This window comes from Montipora capricornis, chromosome 12 (genome assembly GCF_036669925.1).
Source record: "Montipora capricornis isolate CH-2021 chromosome 12, ASM3666992v2, whole genome shotgun sequence".
NCBI classification, from domain to species: Eukaryota; Metazoa; Cnidaria; class Anthozoa; order Scleractinia; family Acroporidae; genus Montipora; species Montipora capricornis.
In genome coordinates this window covers 25,647,851-25,670,350 of record NC_090894.1, presented here as the reverse complement: position 1 = coordinate 25,670,350, position 22,500 = coordinate 25,647,851, and the positions used below count along the sequence as shown (strand labels likewise).

At 39.1% G+C, this 22,500-nt stretch overlaps 1 protein-coding gene and 1 long non-coding RNA gene across 2 annotated transcripts in view; one reads left to right on the top strand and one right to left on the bottom strand.

Annotated features, from left to right (window-relative positions):
- Positions 1–22,500, bottom strand: part of LOC138027187 (WD repeat-containing protein 64-like) — a 62,866-nt gene that overhangs the window by 32,182 nt on the left and 8,184 nt on the right. Inside the window, exons 10-20 of the mRNA XM_068874721.1 lie at positions 21,907–21,949; positions 19,630–19,727; positions 13,278–13,357; positions 11,126–11,179; positions 10,480–10,565; positions 9,234–9,275; positions 5,441–5,525; positions 4,084–4,172; positions 3,014–3,073; positions 1,802–1,925; positions 857–1,026 (exon numbers count right to left, since the gene is read on the bottom strand). Of these exons, the coding sequence (XP_068730822.1) occupies positions 857–1,026; positions 1,802–1,925; positions 3,014–3,073; positions 4,084–4,172; positions 5,441–5,525; positions 9,234–9,275; positions 10,480–10,565; positions 11,126–11,179; positions 13,278–13,357; positions 19,630–19,727; positions 21,907–21,949 (931 nt within the window). The remainder of the gene's footprint in view (positions 1–856; positions 1,027–1,801; positions 1,926–3,013; positions 3,074–4,083; positions 4,173–5,440; positions 5,526–9,233; positions 9,276–10,479; positions 10,566–11,125; positions 11,180–13,277; positions 13,358–19,629; positions 19,728–21,906; positions 21,950–22,500) is intronic.
- On the top strand, positions 16,237–17,565 carry LOC138026554 (uncharacterized). Its single transcript, XR_011127288.1, has 2 exons — positions 16,237–16,360; positions 16,843–17,565. It is a non-coding gene; the product is annotated as an uncharacterized lncRNA (long non-coding RNA).

Here is a 22,500-nt window from a genome sequence, read left to right as displayed (position 1 = left end):
CTGGTATATAAATTTCTGTTGGACGTTTAAGAATCGACACAAAATTCGCAGTGTACGCGGGTGATTTAGCAGGCAGCACTAGAGGCTTCCGGTTTGAGACTCCCAGACACGCGATTTGCTTATTCAATAACTGGAGTTAACTAAGTTTTGACCTAAGGCCTGGCCAAACGCACGCAACATTTCAACGGAGCATCTTGCAACATTGTTGGGCACAACATGTTGCATACGTTTGCCCACGCTGTTGCGATATGTTGTGATATGTTGCGATATGTTGCAACATGTTGGATGATGTTGGATCAAATTTGGAAACGGTCAAATTTTTCGTGCAACATTTGGAAGTTGCATGATGTTGTACTAGTTTGACCACGTTCACGCAACATTGTTGCACTGGGGCATGCGCGCGTCCACGTTGTTGCGCTCCTGGGGGCTGGGGCACATAAACATCGACATGTTGCGTTGAAAATGTTGAAAATGTTGCGTGCGTTTGGCCAGGCCTTTAAGTTCTTCTCTATCCACTTCGTGAAGGCTTCCTTCGCAAGTAATGGCGTAAGCTATCCTATTCTCCGACTTGAACAAAATGTGCCTTGCTTACTAAATAACTACAGTTTTAACGTGATCTTAGTTTTTCCCCATCCAGCTCTCTGAGGCCTCGCTCGTTATCTTTGATCGAAAGGTAATGGGAAACAGTTTAATTAAATGTGAAGACTTCTGCTCAGTATTAAAGCTCAAAATTCCACCCTGCAGTCGAATGCCAACGCCCTCTCAGAAGTATTTTTTCTTTTTTTGTATGGAAACATAAATTGGAAATGTCCTGGTAATACACAAAGAAAAATGATCAAACTGAGAAATTCCCCACCTCCATAATTTTTATTTTCTTTCCCCAGGATGAGACAAGAAGACATCTCTTGTTGTACATTGTGTAAAATGCTAGGCCAGTTATTGTTTCCTCGTGTTTCTTTTTGGCGTGTTCGTCTGGAAACGTCTTATAAAGTTGACCACTACCAAAATCCCACACTTTTATAGAACCTGATTTAAAAGAACATTCACTTCAAATTAATACGGAAACGCAAAATAGTTTTGCGGCAGTGGTGGGTGAACGACGTGGATGACGCAACCCGGAGAGACTTGTCCTTGGTGGGTGACAATATACTTGGTGTCAGCTAACTGTAAATTTTGGAAGGACTTAATTTTCCTCAAAAACATTAGGCATTACTAAGGCATCTTTTTTTCTTTTAACGGAGATGAAATTCGATTGTTCTTCTCGCCTTAATGAGAGGCGTTTTAAAGGGGCAATGTCACGCTATTTCAGTCAAACTTCAAAGCACTAAAATAGGTCTTTTGCATAAAGATAATGGTGTAGTTTTGTTGCCAAAAATGAATGAAGTTCACTGAAGGTATTCTTTGTTATTTGCATCCATGGATGGAGAGAAATGGATTGAAACTTGAAAAAACTGGCCAGTTTTTTCAAGTTTGGAGATGGTGTCCGCAGAAAGTCGTCAAAAATCAAATACGAATAGCTCTTTGTGCAATAAATTTATTTCATATCTTGTCAGTGGGTTGTCAGGAATGTTGTACGAGTGAGCTAAAGTACTAATTTAGATTTTTACCCAGTTTTGGCCTAAATACAGCAAATTTAACATGACAGTGCCCCTTTAAGCGAAACGCGAAGAGCGCGTGAAACGGGAAATCCCTTAACGCCGAATACCCTCATACTCTTTGAACGCCCGCCACGGACGTTTGGACGTTATCGTTCTGGGAGAGTATTGGCTTGCGCACTTCGCTTCTCTGACATCATACTTACCGTTGTAGGCCCCAGTTGCAAGTCTGTAACCTGAACTATCAACTGTCATTGCAGTGATCTCAACTGAAGAACCATGTGCATTGGGAACTTGATATACAAACTGAGAAGTCTCCATTTCCCAAACCTGTCTCAAGACAAAAAGTGAGGGGAAAGAACATTTGCGAAAACACTAACTCAGGGTCGGCACCCAACAATATAGTCCGTGAAGGCTGGAAGATGGCTTCACTAACGACCCAACCTAAACAGGAGTAACATATGCTAACTTGGCAGTTTTTGGTCACTGGCACTTTTTATTAGACAAATGACACTCAACCAGTTAATTGCTGCGAGCACCACCGAGCAGCTTACTGTTCTTTACATTTGGGATCCCTGTGCCTCAAATACCAGAATAAAAGTCGATTTCAGGATTTCACTAGACGAGCTTACAGCGCACATGCGCAGCGGTTTTCAACGTGTTTCGTTTCTTCTATCATATTACCTTACTGTTATCTTAGTTGTGTAACAGACCCTTTTCTTAGTATTGGTAAATTTAAGTTCGGTTTGGTACGAGCGGTTTCAGAGCGAAAAACAGAAGATTCTCTTTTGAGTGCTTACGTTGTCGTCAAACCCTGACCTTTGTTGATTTCACGTCGTCGTTATGCAGAGTACCACTAATAGACTTGCTAAAATCCGTGCTGCACGTGCAGCACGATTATTTATTCGCTTTTAACCAATGATATTGCTGTTTTGTGGCGGTGTTGTAGTCGTAGCTGTCGCCGTTTCTTAAATTCCCAAGTAAGGAGTTTAAAAAAACCACGACGGCTACGGCGACGAAAACGCCACCAAAAAACATAAGTTTGAACTATTCTAAGTATTTCACGATTTTTCAGTCTTGTTTATGTTGTACAATACTGTTCATGTACATGGCCGAGTCACTGTTGTATGTCCACGTTGTCGTCAAAACCGTACATCTGGTCATTTTAATTTGTTGTTTTAACGAGTACGGGAGAGAGATGTACAAAAATGCGCGCGTGCGGCACAAGAAGCACGATCGTTTTCCGTTTTCTGATATATATATACATAATAATGTGTTAGGTTTCCCGCTTTCTTTAAAGAAAGCACTTTAGAAAGGATATGGATAGAGAGACTGAACTATCAAAGAAAAAACACCGGCGGCCTTTTTTCCTGCAGTGAAGTTCTATGAGTAAGAAAGCGTCAACGTTGGTAGCGTACCTTAAGTATTCCTTCAGCATCACCACTAATAACCTGGTTCATTTGGGGGTTGTAAAGCAGCTGAAAAGTTAAAAAGAATTATTACAAAAACCGATTTAATGCATTCACCAATTATTTCCCTTAAAGTCTTTCCAAATGAAATCGTCTTCGTATAGGGATGATATATGTTTACAAACATTGCTTTTGTTATTCACATGTACCAACCAAAGGAACAAAAGACCCTTTGTTTCGAAAGCCAATGAGGCTCTGGTTGGCACATTAATAACAACAGGTGACGTCAACGATAGAGCCGTTTTTAATTAAGTGCCGAAAGTAATTAGCGAATTATTTTGGTTTTGCATCACTTCACTCAGTGATTGGTTCAACGTTCTCGCGCCACTTTTTCAACCAATAAGAAGTGGCTCGCGCGTGCACGTTTTCCCGCGCTTTGTGTCGGGTACGTGTAATTACTTCGCGTTTTGATTGCTTTACTGGATTGTCTCCGTCCTTTTTGATTGGCCAAAGTAATTACTTTGGTTTTGGTTTAACGACACTCATTTAAAAACCGCTCTGTATTCCCTAGCTATAAGCCAAGACGACCAAGATAAGGACCGCTAAGATACTTGCTAAAATCCGTGCTGCACGTGCAGCTCGGCGGCAGGAATTTCTTCAATTTTTGCATTTCTTCTTCACTTGCAACGAACTCCTTGAATAATTTTATAGTCCTATGAAGTTTAATTCTTCATGTTAGCATTTTCTTGTTTCTCAGAGAAAGGTTTTACGTCAGCTTCAGAGAACTTCACGAATCTATTGCTCACCATTTTTCACTGACTGTTTGCGCAAACAACCACGCAAAGGCGGGAAATGACGTCATCGATATCCTCACTAGTGAGGGTCTGGAAAATACGCCACTGGGGTCCCGGATGTAGTTTCGTATGAATTTTATGAGTGGTGCACTTTCCAGCAAATCACTCCTGTCTATATAATAAATGGCAACAATACAAGTTAATAGTGCTGAGTTCAGACGGAGCAGCCCCCGCCATTTATCGCGTAAATTACTTTCTTTGTTGAGGAAGGCAATATTGTAATACCTGGCATATGGGTCTGTCATGGGTGTGTGGCACTTGAAGCGAATCCTGAATTGCTCTAGTGAGTGGCCAAGTGTCAATCACGCTACACCCTGCACACAAAAGAGGAACATAGTAACACAACGAGTCACTTGGCTGCCTAAGTTGAAAGCGTGACTACACTGGGCTGTGTCACGATATTTGGCCAAATTCGGCGAAGGGGAGCTGGCAACCAAATCAAGCGAAAGGTAAAGATAACTACTTAAAAATTGAAGAAAGCTTGAGTAAAGAAGCAAATACAAAACGAGGAAGGGATGGGCTAAGAAGCTGAAGGTGAAGGTGAAGGTGAAGGTGAAGGTGAAGGTGAAGGAGGAGGAGGAGGAGGAGGAGGAGAAGAAGAAGAAGAAGAAGAAGAAGAAGAAGAAGAAGAAGAAGAAGAAGAAGAAGAAGAAGAAGATGATGATGATGATGATGAAGACGAAGACGAAGACGAAGATTGAAATGAATTGCAATTAGGGTTTTTGAAAACTGTTCAACCTAAGGGCCTGGCCAAACGGGAAATGTTTGGCGACCAACCAACATCAAACATGAATCGTTTGGTGACCAAACATTTTACCGTTTGGCCACATCGTTTGGTGCCGTTTGATCGTTTTTGATCATGTTTGGTAGTGTTTGATAAAATTTGAAGGCCATCAAACATTCGAAATGAACTGCACTGGTGTGACATAGCCCCTTCAATAAATAAACATGACTCTGAGGCAAGCTTTTACATAAACTGTGTGCTGAGCGGGTGAGGAAAGAAGCAAATAAAATGTGCGAGTACCCACATATGAAGTATGAAACGGTTAACCACGGTTGGCCCGAAAGAATATGCAGCCTGAGAGCGTCAGTTTGCTCTCGACAATTGGCCATCACTTGGTATATTGTGGTACCTTCTATTTTATTTAAAGCAAAATCGTTATTTCTGTTTTTCGACAGTATTTGTTCTCGGTTTGAGTAGCTCCCAACTGGACAAACACACAGAGTTTGCTAGGACTGGTTTGCTTGGACAACTGCATTCATGGACTTGTTGTCGGGCCAAAATTAGGCGCTGTGCTCTGAATAAATCATTATGCAATTGACAACAGCGCTTATCCAATATGTAGCACTTTCTACCTTAAGTTTAGAACAACCGCAGAGTAGAGACGGGCGAGTTCCAAGCTGACCTCTCCTTCATTCTCCTTTGTGGAGAGCGACTGACCCGGTCGCCAGCTTTTAACAGCCTTTTTTCGGTGGTCGAAACCAATGTGCTGTTTTAGCTCTTTTAGATAACAAATTTTAGGAGTCTGCTCTATTTTCTGGTACGCTTTGCACCGAAGCGCTCTCATTTTACAGTACATACCCGATATCAGCCGGTCATGTTTAGCGTCAAACAGCATACAAGAGATTCGCTTCTCTCCGGGTCTGATTTCGTTGTCTGTGAAAACCTGGACAACAAACAAAACTGCCATGTTACTAATAAATGTTTTCAACAAATAACGTTCCACCTCGTGAAATTCACAAACTAACCATGGTTTTCTCATACGACAGCGATCAGGATATGTTGGTTTGATTTCCATTGGTTTTCATTCGCCATTCCTAATCCTCGCGCATTCTCGTGATTGCCATGTTAAACATGACCAGTTTCAATGACCGCTTGCCATTCTTGGGAATATTTATTAAAAACTGGATCATTGGATAATGCAATTCGAGAGTTTTGATTGGCTAAGCCATCATGGGTTATGAGCCTTTATTAAAAACTGGATCATTGGATAATGCAATTCGAGAGTTTTGATTGGCTAAGCCATCATGGGTTATGAGCCTTTATTAAAAACTGGATCATTGGATAATGCAATTCGAGAGTTTTGATTGGCTAAGCCATCATGGGTTATGAGCCATTATACCATGATCTACAAACACGGCAAGCATATGCGTGATTTTTTGGGCCTTTTTATTTTCATTGTAGTCTATTTTTCTATATTTTGGGGCCGTTTTTAATAAAACAATTATTCCACTCGCGCGTGTTGGATATGAGATGATTATAGCCAACTCGGCGCTACGCGCCTCGTTGGCTATCTACATGTATCATCTCGTATCCAACGCGCGCTCATGTAATAATTGTTAAGTACCTGACAACTTTTTTCAGTAAGCCACGTAGTCCATGCCTCGGTTACTAAAAATCGATTTACAAACAGCTCTTGAATAAAATCGCAGGGTATGCTGTTCCAGAGAGTTGCACCTCTAAAGAGCAAGGCCTTTTTCATGTAGCTATTTCTAAGTAAAGGGACTATTAAATACTTTGCAGAGTCATATATTACATGATTCCCTACGCTCGGTAAACATGGACTGGATAGATAGACTACCGGTATATGACTATTGGTTCTCGGCAAAACTTGACAAAAGCTAAATTCATGAATTTAAAGATGGATGATTGGCCAATTGAACATAAACCTACTAAGTTATTGGGGGTTCATATTGATGAAATGCTAACCTGGGATGGTCAGATCAAACATATTTCATCTGAAGTCTCGAATGGCTTGCGAATATTGTATTTAGCTAGAAAATTAACTGACAATCAAGACTCTTAAGACAATTTACTATTCACTTGTACAACCTTATTTTGATTATTGTGATGTTGTATGGAGTGACTGCTCCAAAACACGGGCTGACAAATTACAAAAGTTACAAAATAGAGCAGCACGGATTATTACTAGGGCTGATTACTCTATTCGCTCATCAGCAGTGCTAAATTCCAGCCTTCTCAAAATATTTTTTGGGAGCAGGTCATAAAGAAGGTGGAGAAGGTTTGGTGATAAAGGCACCCAAGCGAGTGCCCAAAGGATGCAAGCTTCTAGGAGGGTCTCGGGGCATGCTCCCCTACGGATTTTTTCAAATTTAGACATTCACAGATGCAATTTAGTGCAATCTGGTGGATTTAAAGCGACGAACTTTCACATATGGATTTGACACTTGCTTGGAGTCTGATGAGAAATACTGGAATGCTAGTTAAATAAACATTTCATGTGCGCGAGGCAAAAAAATATTGTGGACCCAAAATTTGTACGTCAAACAAACTTTTTTCACGGTTTTAAAATATCTCCAGTGACTTCACGTTCGAGCTTAAAATGTATTGTGTCTGACATTTTCTGACTAGAAGGAGACGGTCAAGCTTTCTGAGGAGGCGGCTCATTGAGCCGTCGACCGGCCGATTTTGAGAAGGCTGAATTCTCTAGAGTGGTCTAACTTATAAGAAAGAGAGAAAAGGCACTTGTTAATTACGATGTTTAAAGTATTCAATAACAATTGTCCGACGTATCTCCAGGAGTATTCTCATAGAACCTCAGAAGTTCACAATTATAATTTGAGGGGTTCGAACTATGACTTCCAATTACCGCTACCTAAAACGAATTTTCTAAAACGTTCTTTCTCTTATCGAGGTGCAAATGCTTGGAACCAACTGTCAAATCAAATACGTGAGATAAGGGATCTTGCAAGCTTTAAACGTGCGATATTTTACATGGCTTGTTTCGTATTATTATATAATAGTAAATTATGTTTGTTACTAGTTATTACTATTGTTTAAATTTCTTTGACATTAAATAATATTTAGCGCTAAGTTACACCATTTTTAACATTTATATTTTGTAATTCTTAAACGGCATATCTGAAAACCAGCTTGCTGAGCCATTTACCGTGTTTTCAATAAAGTTGATTGATTGATTGATTGATTGATAGACTGGAGCCAGACCAAGCAGAGCTTTGATAATAAATTAGAGCTTCTATGATAAGGCTAAGGCTATAAGGATGTGTATCTTCGCGGTTATGTGGGAATCTACTGAAATTCTTGCAAAGATTGAAACTGCCGGATACTGACTTATCCACAGGATAAAGTTAACGGGCTTTTGAACTGCTGGATTTGTCTGGGTTGTCTCGAATTTAACTGTAACCAGTTATGAAAACAGCCAGCTTGTAATTGTTGACCGACTTTTGCACTGCAATTGAGCTGTGGGGAAGGCGGACCAGAAGGGAACATATGCCCATTCGAGCTAGTCGACCCAAGTCAGTGATACACCACACGAAGGACGGCCACAGCACCGGGGGTATCATCCCCTTCCTTCTCTTTGCGAACAGTATGTGGGTTATTTTACGTCCCACAGGACTATGAACATTGACGGATTGTGAGACGGGGCTTACGGTTTATTGTCCTTATCCGAGAAGACTTGGGAGTGTAAACATGTGCAGATGTTATTACAAAGGCTGCACGTTCTCCTCAGTTATTCGACCCGCGACCTCTCGCACGACGGCGGCGTAGTCTGATTTTTAAGAAACTCCCGCGGCGAGTCCTTCGCACAAGGGCCATAAATTATACAAGAAAAAAAAGTTGCCGCAACTGTCTGTAAAGCTCTCGATAGAGCCAGTTTCAATCGAGTGTCGTAAAACCAAAACCAAAGTAATTACTTTGGCCAATCAAAAAGGACGGAGTCAATCCAGTAAACCAATCAAGACTTGAACTTATTACACGTAGCGACACAAAGCGCGGGAAAATGTGAACGCGCAAGCCACGATTGGTTTTGGTTTCACTTCTGATTGCTTGAAAAGAGGGCGCGAGAACTTTGAACCAATCACTGAGTGAAGTAACGCAAAACCAAAGCAATTCGCTAATTACTTTCCAAGTTCAATTGAAAACCGCTCTAAAAATGTTGGTAGAGCGGTTTTCAATTGAGTGTCGAAAATAATTAGATAATTACTTTGGTTTATGATTACTTCACTCAGTGATTGGTTCAAAGTTCTTGCGCTACTTTTTCAACCAATCTGAAGTGAAACCAAAACCAATCGTGGCTCACGCGTACACATTTTCCCGCACTTTGTGTCGGCTACGTGTAATTACTTCGATTTTTGATTGGTTTACTGGATTGTCTCAGTCCTTTTTGATTGGCCAAGGTAATTACTTTGGTTTTGGTTTTACGACACTCAATTGAAACTCGCTCTAATACATTTATTATATCTACAGATCTTAGCATCAAACAACACTAAAAACGAACTTTGATTTTAGCAACACCTACTGTTCTAAGAATACGGCCCAAATAGACGGCCAGTCCTAAAACGAGAACTATCTGTGATATGAACACGTCCACTGTATATCTACTTCAACTTACTTGAAGACAAGTCAACGTTTGGATATCCCATACTCTGAAAACCTGAAATGAAAACCATAGCTAGCACACTCACAAACTGGGTAAATCTCACAATAATGACAATGACAATGATAATAGAGCACTTTCATAAATGGTGGACACCATTACATTCTTTTGTATTTGTGTTAATTAGACCTACTGCCCTCATTTTGAAACAAATATTCCATTGAAATTTGCTCGTCGTCGCGGGGCTAGAAAGGCTTATTTGCATTAAAACGAAAACGGAATATTTTCTTTGGCCACCATTATGAAAGATGTCTATGATGCTTTATTACAAATTGGCTCTTTACAAGAGTGAATCTCTCGGGGTTAAGATTCTTTGTGTATTGAATTTGCATGACAACGAAGCATTCACATTTACATGATATCGAAATACTCTAGCCTGCATGCAGGCTCTTCCGTTGTATGGCGCGCGGTCGAAATATAGGGGATTGGTTACTAGTTTCCTTTAGAAACTAGAAACCAAGCCCCTGTATTTCGACTGCGCGCCATTTTCAAGGAAAGCCTGCTTGGTCGGAACAAAACGCTTTATTCTCAAAGGATTTGAATTGGGTGCAACAATAAGCAACATTGAGTTAGCCGAATTAAAGAGAGGCAGGCGCTTCATCATGAAACTAGGAATTATTATTTAATTACTGTGCTTTGATAAAGTCGCATCCAACTCTACAGGCTTTTACTTTACTAGCATAAGCCAATCAATTTCCAATCGAGATGAGTCAGATAACTGAAAGTTCATCTCATAAATAGCTAGCTATCTCTGAAACTTTCAGCCCTAGAAACTGAATTTGATAATGTTTGAGGTCAATTCCTTTGCAAATTGTTTTAAATTAATTACACAAAGAATACATGGACTCGTAAGCGCTTTTGCCACTCACAATTAATAATCTTCAGATTATAAGATAATTAATTTTGGGTGGCAGATTTTAATGAGGGGTTGTTTCGGTGATTATCGAGAACAAAACTAAAAAGGCTTTAACTAGGAAAGAAGGAGATGAGAGACGAGAGACTAAAAGTCTGATGAGACCTTATACTACCAGACTAGTATGTGAACGAGACAGTGGAAGTGATGGCGCCTTCAAAGATTCCCAATGTATTCTCAAAATTTGGCCTCGAAACCGCGGCGAATTAGTGCTATTTAAAGCAAACGTAGATAGCTCCGAAATACACGAAAAATAACAAATGATGAACACGACCGTAAGTGTCTCACCCGCGCTGTGGACAAACTTATAAGTTGTTGATCTTTTTCGTTCACAGCAACGTCAACGATTGTGAACAGATGACCAAGAAGCTTTCCTGCAAAAGGAAATACACTTTTGTAATTTGTATTACGGACAATCAAAAGACCACTCTGTTAAATGGCGAGGACGTACAATCTGCAAATAACACATTCGTTTTACAATTGTTGTATTTTCAAGACTTATCCACCCCTCCTCTCGTTCCTAACCACTACCAAAGTTGGGTTCTTAACAGGAAAAAAATAAGCTACCTTCTCATGTTTTCTTCAAAGCGTGGGTAAGACTTTCTTTAAGCAGGCAGTGAGAGGGGAATTCCAAAAACACTGAGTTCTTTTCTCCTTAGGGCAAGAATTAATTAGGCAATGCTAATAAATGGCAGACAAGATTCATGTGCGAGATTGATTTTACAGATAAATCTTGAAATGTAAAGATTCCCTTCAGTTTCGGCTATTGATTTTGAAGTCATGTCTAATGAATCCCGAAAAGACCCGAACTGAGAAAAATGACTGCATGAAGTTGCCAATGTTCCATTGCTATTTCTCATATTTTTTTCATGCGACAACAGTTAGAAACAGTTCCCCTTTCTTCAGTAGTACACCTTGACAATGTATACTGAACCTGTCGGTCTGGTGAAGATGAGAGGATGCCAAACCCTGATCACTTTGTCTGCACCTGCAACAACAAATCAACTTGAATCAATGACACAAAAAATCAGTGATATCCTTTGTCTTATATATCTCAAGTAGCAAACACGGAAGAAGAAGAAGAAGACCCCCAAAACGTACATTTCTTGGCTCAAAATGTTATGGTACTGGATGAATTCCGCGCGAGCTCTTGACTCAGTAAGTCTGTACGCACTTTTGTTCCCAGATCCCATCGTTTCTCTCAACCGGTGGGGCCTTCGCATGAGAAATTTCTTGTGCGAAGGGGTTTAGTTTCTAAAGAAACTGGCGCTGCGAAGGTGGGGAAGTGAAACACACAGAAGTGAGTTTATCAAACGCGTTGACATCGGAAATTGACCACCGTAGAGGAAATTGAAAGCTAACATTTCGAGCGTTAGCCTTTCGTCGGAGCGAATTGACGAGGGCAAAGCACGAAATGTCACCTTTCAAATTTCTCTACGGGCGGTCAATTTACCATATCAACCAAGTTGTTAATCTTTGGTTAAGATAGTTTTAATCAGTTTGTAAAATAATCGTGTGGATAATCTTGTAATTTTGGACACCTTTTATCTAGACGCTGAGCGAGTTGAATGAACGACGTTTGTTTTAAAGTCTTATTTCAGTCATTTTAATGTGAATCTTCTGCCGACTATGTAAACGACTGGTTACCGTGAGGCAACAAATTGGGTAGCAAATAAGTTGTATTCACATTCGCCGCAACACTGTCATGTTTCCTTTTAGACAGTGCAGTAAAAGGAACCAAATTCTTACACTGGATGTGACTTTCTGTTGTTCATCCAGGAGATTTTTGTGTTGTGGATACAACATGAGCTGAAACCAACTGAGTCCTGTTTTAGTGCTAAAACCAGTCATCTAGGGGCTCATTTCTCAAATCTCCCGTAAACTTTCCAGGCCCATAATAGCAATTTATAAAACTACGGTCTGCCTATGCCGGTTCTGTTGATATGTTTTTAAGACAAGACACGACCAAGTAATTCTAAAGTTTCATGCCCGGAAACTTCTACAAGTCCTTTTAAAGATTAAGAGGAACTGCAGTACCCGAAAAACGCCCGAAAAGTTACGGGACATTGAAGAAAAGCTTCCAAGGAAGGCTTGGTTTTCCAAAAAGTTAATGATAATCCATGTCAATCAAACAACGTAGGCAAGAGCCTTAGAAAATACTGCCAATCAGAATGCAGGACGGTCTTGAATATTCATGATTGTTATATGACTAGCTCCGTGAGCGGGCAAGATGAACCAAATCGCGCGCTCTGATTGGCTACCCGAGCGGGCAAGAAGGAGCGATACTGCCCGCTTGGGATTTCTCGCTTGGTCCCGCAAGATCAAAGATCATTTTTTGGTGTTTTAAGTCATATAATAAATCCTTTATTGACCAAGCTTGTTCGGTCAAGATGGCTGGTGTGTTTGTGGTGTTGCGTGTTTATGGACCGAGACGAAGTCGAGAACTTGGCCATTAGCTTATTACCTTGGTCAATAACCCATATGTATTATATGACTAGCTCCGTGAGCGGGCAAGATGAACCAAATCGCTCGCTCTGATTGGCTACCCGAGCGGGCAAGATGGAGCGATACTGCCCGCTCGGGATTTCTCGCTTGGTCCCGCAAGATCAAAGATCAGTTTTTGGTGTTTTAAGTCATATAATAAATCCTTTATTGACCAAGATTGTTCGGTCAAGATGACTGGATATTGGCCTCGTTCTTTTTTTGCGTGTTTATGGACCTCGACTTCGTCTCGGTCCATAAACACGCAAAAAAAGAACTTGGCCAATATCCAGTCATCTTGACCTCACGCTTGGTCAATAACCCATATGTATTTTCCTGAGCCTTCCCATCATACATGGCATTGACTGCGTTGGCCAGTGTATTTTCTACACATTGTATGGAATGGTTATGCAACACTCTTTTGTGGTATACTATAGAATATCCCTTTTGACACTATTAAGTGACATATACGTTAGCCCTTAAAAGGCTTGTGCATAACGAGCAAGTCATTGAATTCCCATAGTATATCACTCGAAAGCGTCAAATAATAAAAGTTCTTATTACTATGTCAATTGAGCGTACATTTAACAAAAATGTGTGCATACCAGCAGTGATAATGACATTCGCTTTAGTGCAGTAATCAAAGCAGTTAACTCCCTTGGGCACACCAAGTTCTCTCACAGGGCTAAAACCGAAAAAAATGACAAGTAAAAACTATGAACCTTTGGTCAAGTTTGTAAAGAAATGGTGCGCAGGTACCGTGTTGGTGGAGAGGAAACAACATTAAAAGTTAGACCATTTTAAGCTCCTTTACTGTTTGTTCTTGGACTCACTAAGTTCCTCATTCTATTTGTTTGTTATACAAGATCTTACACCATAAACTTTCTTGAGAAATCACGCGAATCTAGTCACTCTTGCTGAGGAAAATAGAACAGATCACACCACCAGAAACTTGGTGTACTACTCTTTGTGAACAGTGTGTGGGTTCTTCAAAGTTTGTGAACAAGGAGTATGAAACAGGGCCCTTGCTCGTGCATATCCAAGAAGACTAAATGAAATCTGATAATTTTCAAATGTCACTTCAAAAGCAGTATTCTCTTGTAAAATAATAGGGAGCTTAAGCAACGACAACGGCGACGGCAACGAGAACGTCACAAATTTGCATATTTAGTGGCTAAAAACAATAGCTTTGCACGCCCTGCACGTGCGTTTTTCAATTTTGTCCATTTCGTTGCCGTCGTCAGCAAAACAACAACGTGAAATAGCCAAGTTTTTGGTTTTATGAAGAACGTCAGCAGTTGAGGATAAATTTTCATTTTCTCTCCTAAAATGGAGTGCCGTTTCGACTGGTGTCATCTTTGAGGAATTACCACACCCTTGTCATATTAAAAACGTTGAAATAGTCACGAAGCGATTAAAATAACGCTAATTTATATTTTGAGATGACGTTCTCGTTGCCTTCTCCGTTGTCGTTGCTTAAGCTCCCTAATACTAAACTTCAATCCTCTGTTGCTGGAAAGGTGGATAGCAGGGTAATCCAGCAGGCCCCAGTTGATAGCGCTATCCACTGGATAATTTAATTGGCTTTGGTAATGTTTATCCGTTGGATAGCGCTATCCACCCTTCAACCAACTGGGGCCAGATAAATCGCTATACTGCAAATAAGCATCGGATAAACCAATATTGAGTTATCCAGTGGATAGATAGCACTGCCCACCTTTTGAACAACCAAAGGCAGATTTTGCTCTGAACACAAAGACAAGTTTTAAATTAGCCTTGCATGCTCTATGAAGTTACAAGGCACCAATTCTTCATGGATCAAATCTGAACGTCACTCATGGTAATGTTGTCATTATTAGTAGGTAGGCATCCGTTGGGCTCGAGAGACTATGTAGTAGCACCCTCATTTCCAGGCAGACTGGAACAGCGTAGGCTGCCCTGGTGAAAAACCTCAGAGGATCCTTGAAGATCTTCAAGGATCCTTAAAGATCCTCAAGGACCTGCAAAAGATCTTTGAAGATGAGGATCTTTCAAGCATCCTTGAAGGATCTTTGAAAGTTCTTTAAAGATCTTCAATTGCAATTAGGAGTTGTAAAGATCCCCAAAGAGCCAGTGAGGATCCTGTGAGGATCTTACAAAGATCCTAGTGAGAGTAAGTTTCAAAATCTTGGTAAGGATCCTTACAGATCCTCAAGAATTCTTTGAGGATCTTCCAAGGATCTTCCAAGGATCTTAAAAGGATCTTTTAAGTTAATCTTTATTAAGATCTTTGAAGATCCTTGATAAATCCTCTATTAATCTTTAAGGATCTTTCAAAGATCTTTGGAAAGATCTTTGTAATCTAATCAAAGAGATCTTTCAAAGATCTTCATGACATCCTTGAGGATCTTCACGGATCTTGATAAAGATCTTTTCAAGAACAGTCAAAGGATCTTTTTAGGATCCTTAAGAGATCCTCAAACAATTCTCGAGGATCTTTTAGGATCTTTATAAAGATCCTTTGAGGATCAATCAAAGGATCTCCTTAGGATCTATGAAAGATCCTCAAGAAATTCTTGAGGACCTTAACGGGATTTCTATCAGGATCCTTAAAGATCCTTAAAGGTCTAAGACATGTTTGGGGGAACTCAGTAATTGCAATAAATTAGTTACCATTGCATCTTTAAAGGGGGTTCTTGAACACCATTAGGATTTTAAAGGGATTCATCTTAAAGATCTTTTTGGGATTTTTTAAAGGATCTTTTTTGGGAGTCTTTAAAAGCTTTAGGGAGAACCTGTTGATGCCTCAATTAAATAATGTCCTGTACCTTTTTTGTCTCAAGAATTAGGATCTTTTTAGGATTATTACAGGTTGTGACTGTCGAAACTGAGAAATAATCTAAAGGAGTAAAGGAGTTCATTTATACCAATAAATAGAAAAATCAGTGAAACAAAAACCCAATTGCGTTATGTTACACGATACCTTATTAGATTTTATCAATATAATCTGACAAAAGAATCATTTTATTAAAATTTTATTAAATGACAATGGGTTAAGTGACAAGAACCGGAACGCAAAACATCACTAAAGAAAGTGCTATTGCTCTTGTTTATACAAGGATCATACTTCATTGTCTAGCCAAAAAATGCATCAAATACAAATAAACCAATTGTTTGTTCTAGAAGAGATCGTTTATTTATTTACATGCACTAACTAAAAATGAAGTTAACATTAAGTTGCATGTCCAGTCTGAAAACATTGTAACCTGACCGTCAGCTCATCTATCCCAGTTATAATTTGAAGAAAACCATCGTCCAAAACTTGGAAACGGAAGTGAAGTGGGAGCAATGGGTGACGCATGTCTCACTTCACTGAGATTACTAAAACTTAAACTTTCTCAAAGCAAGCTTCACTTGATGACCTTCGAATGACTTCCTTCACTTTTCAGTATGGCGTTTGTTCTTGAACCAGCGGGAAAAACCCTTAAACGATCCCCTCGAACATCATCGAAGATCATCCATCTTGGATTTGAGCCGCTCTGGTCAGCAGTAGGCCAGCACCAAAAATTGCGGGCTCACACCAGCCACAGATCGATGGCGGTTATTTCGATTTTCGGTTTACTGCAAGTCCTTATCATATTTTAGTTCTTTTACAATGTAAAATGCTTGTCCACTGGAAGGAATTGCTGATAATAACTCACCTAAAGAGGTAAGCGTTGGCTAAAACAATTTTGATGCTAATTCCATGGGCTTTTGTCCTATAAATCAAAGTGCAAGTAATGTTCTATAATTTATAAGCTTAATACAAAGTGCTGTCGTTGTAACGTTTTGTGAAGTGTCTTTCTGTTTACAAATAACGAAGCTTGTAGTGGAAGGTTTTCATAATCCTTCAGAAAAATAACCGACAAAAAGCGAAGCCAACGAAATGGACATTCACATCGAATTTAATTATCCCAGTTTAAAACGCAAAAGAACGCTTGATTTAGTTACATTGAGTCTGATCTGAGTGTTCCTACATAAACAGCCAAATGTTGACACTTCCATTGGGTGCAGAGATTTCTTCTGGGATATGGTGCATGAAATTTCATGATAAGTGGTCTGTAATTGGTGACCAAAGTCCACGATATTTTGTTATGTAAGCAATGAGAACCCAGATTTAAAATATATATATATATGCTTCTTTTGTTTTAGACTCCATTGCTGTTGTACTCAAGTCACCATTAGACCAATGCAATGAGCACTTTTTATAGCATTGTAGTCAAGTTGTCACTGCCTTGAATTTCTGAAGAGGTTGGAAAAAGACAATATAATACTATGTATCTTTAAATCGCATTGTCCAGAGGAAACCAAGCTTAGGTACAAAGCGAAAAAAATGTTGTAGTTATTCTAATCCTGTAAGCTAAGCTTATGTTAGGTATTATTATGCAACAACTACAGTGATGGCAATGACGGTGTACAGAAATAAAACAGGAACCCACATATAAGAACTTTTACAAGTAAGAACGTTTTTGGCTAAGACAGTCCTATTTTAGCCTACAATTTTGAAATGGATTCTTATTTTGAGAAATTTAGTCAAACACTAAATACACAAATTTAATATAACAAGCTGCTACCAGTACCATATTTTCCCAGCAGCAACATAGTACCATTGTTTTAATGTTGCTTTAGTTTTGTTCTGTTTATCATGCAAAGCTTTGCAAACTTCAGAAATGGCCCAAAATAGGCCATACCCACCTATGACAAAACCTCATTATTTTATTCTAAGAACCTGAGTACAGTCTGTAGCCTAGCCTTAGCCTACAGACTGTAGCTTGGAAAAACTTGGTTCTTACACTGTATAGTTTATTCAGGTGTTTACCGTACCTTTATCAAGCAAATATTGTCACTGTAGTATTAAATATATGACTTACATGACTTGTTTACAATGGAGGGAAAAAAATAATAATTAGTGTGGGGTTGCAACTGCTGTAATAGAAGGGCTGGAAGCAAAAACCTAGTAAGTGACAATGTTTGGCCAACTTTTAGTGCTCAAAAACTAGCCCAAATTTTGCAGGTTGACTGGAAATGAACTTAAGAACATTGCTCTGGTAATTTTTTATGCAATTTGAGCTTTATTTTCAAGAAATAAGCTATGCAAAAATACCATTGGCTTCATGTTTGAAAACAGTGGAATCAGAGAAGCGGCACTTACCTTTCATTGTTCCATTAAAATTTAATGGCATTTATAAACTAATATAACTGTGTGTCGATAGCTCAACTGAATGATATGCACAGCAAAGTACACGACAGGTCGGTGGTTTGAGCCACTGATCAGAGTTATTTATTTAATTTTTTGTGCATGTCTGATGTAACTTAAATTTAACAAAGATCGATAAAATCGCAGAGAAAATCACGAAAAGAAAAACGAGAGAAACATCTCTGTGCAAACAAAAGAAAAATAATAAGTCTGATCGGTGGGTCAAACCACCAAGCTGCTGTGTACTTCGCTGTGCGCATCATTCGGATGAGCTACCGACGCATACAGTTGCATAAAGCTTGTGCTATTAAATTTTAATCAAACAATGAAAGGTAGGTGTTGCTTTGCTGATTCCGTTGCTTTCAAATGCGAAGCCAATAGTATTTTTGCATAGTTTATTTCTCAAAAAAAAGCTCAAATCGGATAAAAACAATACCAGGGCAATGTAAGTTCATTTCCAGTCAACTTGCAAAATAGACCATTTTTGCTTGTACATTTTGTTTTCCCAATACAGATTATGTCATAATACTCAGGAGGTTAATTGGTCCTTTCTTTTTTCTTTTGTATGTAAATCCAGCCAGCCCCGTTTACGGGGATAAACCCCGATCAAAATTGGATTGATGATGAGGCAGACATATTCATGCTTGCATGCACTCTTTTTAATGAGCAAAACAAGGACTAATCCTCCTGTGTATTATCACATGATTTGTATTCATTTGGGAAAACAAAATGACTACAAGAGAAAAAGGTCTATTTAGGCTAGTTTTGTGCAAAACTAAAAATTGACCAAAAATTGTCACTTACTAGGTTATTGTTTCCAGCCCTACATTATTGTATCCTTAATCTCCATTTTTTTTATGATTTTGACAATGATAAACACATCTATGCAAATAAAGAAAGTTTAAATGATGTTTGTGCCATATTGTTGTTGTTGTTGTTGTTCACGGTAGTTAATAGGAATTGGCCATTTCCACATTCACTTTAAATTAGCATGTTTCAGATTTTCCATATGACATCCTGGCACTTATCTTAACCGTGAGGTGAATCAAAGCCATAATTGGCAGTAATCTTGGTTCTTTAATGGAGCCACAAACATCCTTGAAGATCATTGGTAAGAATACTGAATATACCCAAAATAATCACAAAGATCTTGACAAGATCTTTGGTAAGATTATTGAAGATCCTTACAGATCTTTGGTAAGATTCATAAAGATCTACAAAGATCTTAACAAGATCCTCAAAGGATCTTTTAAAATAATAAAGATCCTTGAGGATTTTTTTTTAATTCCTTGGTAAATTCAGGAAAGATCCACAAAGATCTTAACAAGATCCTCAAAAGATCTTTTAAAATCCTTGAAGATCCTTAAAGATCCTCAAGGATCTTTGGCAAGATTCTTGAGTATCCTCAAGGATCTTGGCAGGATCCTTGAGGATCTTTAAGGATCTTGGCCGAGATCCTTGAGGATCTTTGCAAGGAATTTTGAAGATCTTTTCTAAGATCTTTATTAGGATCCTTGAAGATCTTTATGACGATCTTTGAAGATCCTTAAAGATCCTTTGAAGATTTTCACCAGGGTGTGGCTGCACAGGCCGATGTTGTCATTATGCCTCAGGTGTAAACCTAACCTGCGATCAAGCGTACGTTTCGCACCATGTCTAAGGAAAAGTACGCCTGATCGCAGGTTAGTTTAAACCAAGCTTCTAAAAATGCATGCTTGAGTAAATCAAGGAAACCAACCAACCTGTTATCAAATACTCTTTCAATGCTGCCCAATATAAAGGAAAATGAACTACTTGATGAACAGGAACCAAACATCTCAAGCTGGGGAAAATACTTAATCTGGATGAAACACGAAGAGCGAGAAATAAATCTTATTAGTAAATTACTAATAAGATTTATTATACTAAAACAGTGGATAGAGTTGAAGGTGGCCGCTCAGAGTATCCTTTTTCACCTCCGAGCATCTTACAGGGATTTGTGCCGGAAAATATTGTAATCATTGTGCTATATTAGAGCGGTTTTCGATTGACTGTCGTAAAAACCAAAAGCAGAGCAATCACTCTAACCAATCACAAGTGGCGCAGACAGCGCAATGAGCCAATCAGAATTCGAAGCAATTACATGTAACCTGCTCAAAGCAGGGGAAATGGGTGTGTGCCAAGTCGCAATTGGATTTTGTTTCTCTTCTCATCGGTTGACAAACTGGCGCAAGATTATTAAGCCAATCACTGAGCGTAACTATTGCAATCCAGTAATTACTTTGGACAGTCATTTGAAAAGTGCTCTATCTCACCGTTTTAGTATAATTATACGAAAACAACTACTCATCTCAGTGTTGCTGGCTAGTGGTCGAAATTTGCATCGCCGCAACTATAGCCACCTCCACTTTGGTGAATGCATGTAGTTGTTAAAGATTTGTCACTCTAGTACATGGAGTTTTTTCTAACTTAACAAGAATACCATTGAGCATTCTTTGTAGCATTTGGGTTTAATAAGTCTATAACAGAACTTTAATAAGGCTATAACAGAACATATGATATGCAGTGAACAACAATAAAAATTATTATTGAACTTAAAAAGCATGCATTCTAATAATGATGAATAATTTGATAGTAGGTCTCAAAACTAAAAAGTTGAGCGCAACTGTTCAACCATTTAAGGAGACCGCAAACCTAACTTGAAGGCAAATGAGGTCTAATCTTAGCTTTGATAGAGCTCTTGCCTCTGCACCCACCCCCCTCCCCACAGTATTCTAACATATTGAAAGGTGCTTAACAACACTTTGCAATAGGACATCCCCTCATAGCAAGACATTTGTTCCCTAGTCATTATAAACAGTGTCTTGTCATCACCCAAAACATTACAGTGGAACCTCTATTTAATGAACCTCTACATAACAAAGTCCTCGGTACAAATTATACTCTTCAGCCTGACCAAAGTTACATGTACATGTATGGAACAGAACCTCAATATAAAAAACCTGCATGTGATGAAATCCTCGTTATAACTAACACAATCCAGAGGCCCAAACATAAAATATACCCCGATATAACAAAGAAATGTCAACACGTAACAATAAGGTTGGCGGAATGGTGCAAAATTCAAGGAAACAAAATTGTTTCCTACTGATCAACAACCAACCTGCAGTTCAACATTTTCTCCCTAGGTCAACAATATAATTCGTCCAAATTAAACGGCTAACACAATAACCAACGCTTAACACATGCCTAATTCAACAACAAAAGTAAATCAACATCAACAACAACGAATCACCTCAAAACCTATACCGGAAAGCGATGTCCGACAGGTTTAAAGTACAGGTCATTGGTTACAAAATTTAAGCCTTTACTAATAATAAACTTATTTCTCATTAGGCCTCATTTTGCCTAAAAACAATGTTTAAGCCTATGGTTAGCCAATTTGAAGGTTTTGGGTTGATTTAGTATAGGTAAAACAATGACCTCTAACAAATGACCTCTGTTTAAAACCTGCCGAGCAATGTCAACACGCACTTTGAACAACAATTTGGGGACGAGCGACTGGCTGCGGTTGGAGGAGGTTGGAACCGAAAAGATTCCGGCATCGAGAGTTCTGAATGAGGCTTTTTCTTTATATATTTGTAACAGCTAGCCTTAGATTTTCAGCAATTGAAAGCGTCAAACTTTACTACAAACATTTCCTTAATGTTAGTTACAGTAACTGTTCAGATCCAGAAATGCTGGGTAGCACAACGTAACACCATTAAAAAAATTATACTTCGATTTTACGTACATTTTGGTTGTTTTCCTGCAAATTCGTCATATCGAGGTTTTTGATATAACGAACAAATTTCCCAGTCCCTTGGCACTTTGTTAAATTGAGGTTCCACTGTACTGAGGCAGGACTTTCATCTTAATTATTATTCCAAAGACACTTGGTTTGGAAGTCACAACCTCTGATAGAGTGATGCTTGATCAGTGCAACAACAGCAGACATGTGACAAAATCTTCCAACCGTAGTGGACACTGTAATGCCATACCTTAATCACCCACTCATCATGAAGTTTTCTTCTTTGTATTGCACTAAGTGGAGAAAAAGAGGATTGTGGGGCAGTATCAAGAAATCAAGTAAAGCTATGATCTTCGCAGTTATGAATGCAATTTTTACAATTGCGTAGAGAAGCCTGAAAAATTCAGGACTTCAACGGGGTTTGAACCCGTGACCTCGTGATTCCGGTGAAACGCTCTAACCAACTGAGCTATGAAGCCACTGACGTTGGGAGCTGGTCATTTGTGGGCTCTAATAGTCCCGTGAGGAATGAATCAATGATGAATGGTATATGAAATGAATCATATATGAACTGCGGATATGAAATCAAGTAAAGCTATGATCTTCGCAGCCCACAAATGACCAGCTCCCAACGTCAGTGGCTTCATAGCTCAGTTGGTTAGAGCGTCGCACCGGAATCGCGAGGTCATGGGTTCAAACCCCGTTGAAGTTCTGAAATTTTCCGGCTTCTCTACGCAATTGTAAAAATTGCGTTCATAACTGCGAAGATCATAGCTTTACTTGATTTCATATCTGCAGTTCATATATGATTCATTTCATATACCATTCATCAGTTTCAAGAAAA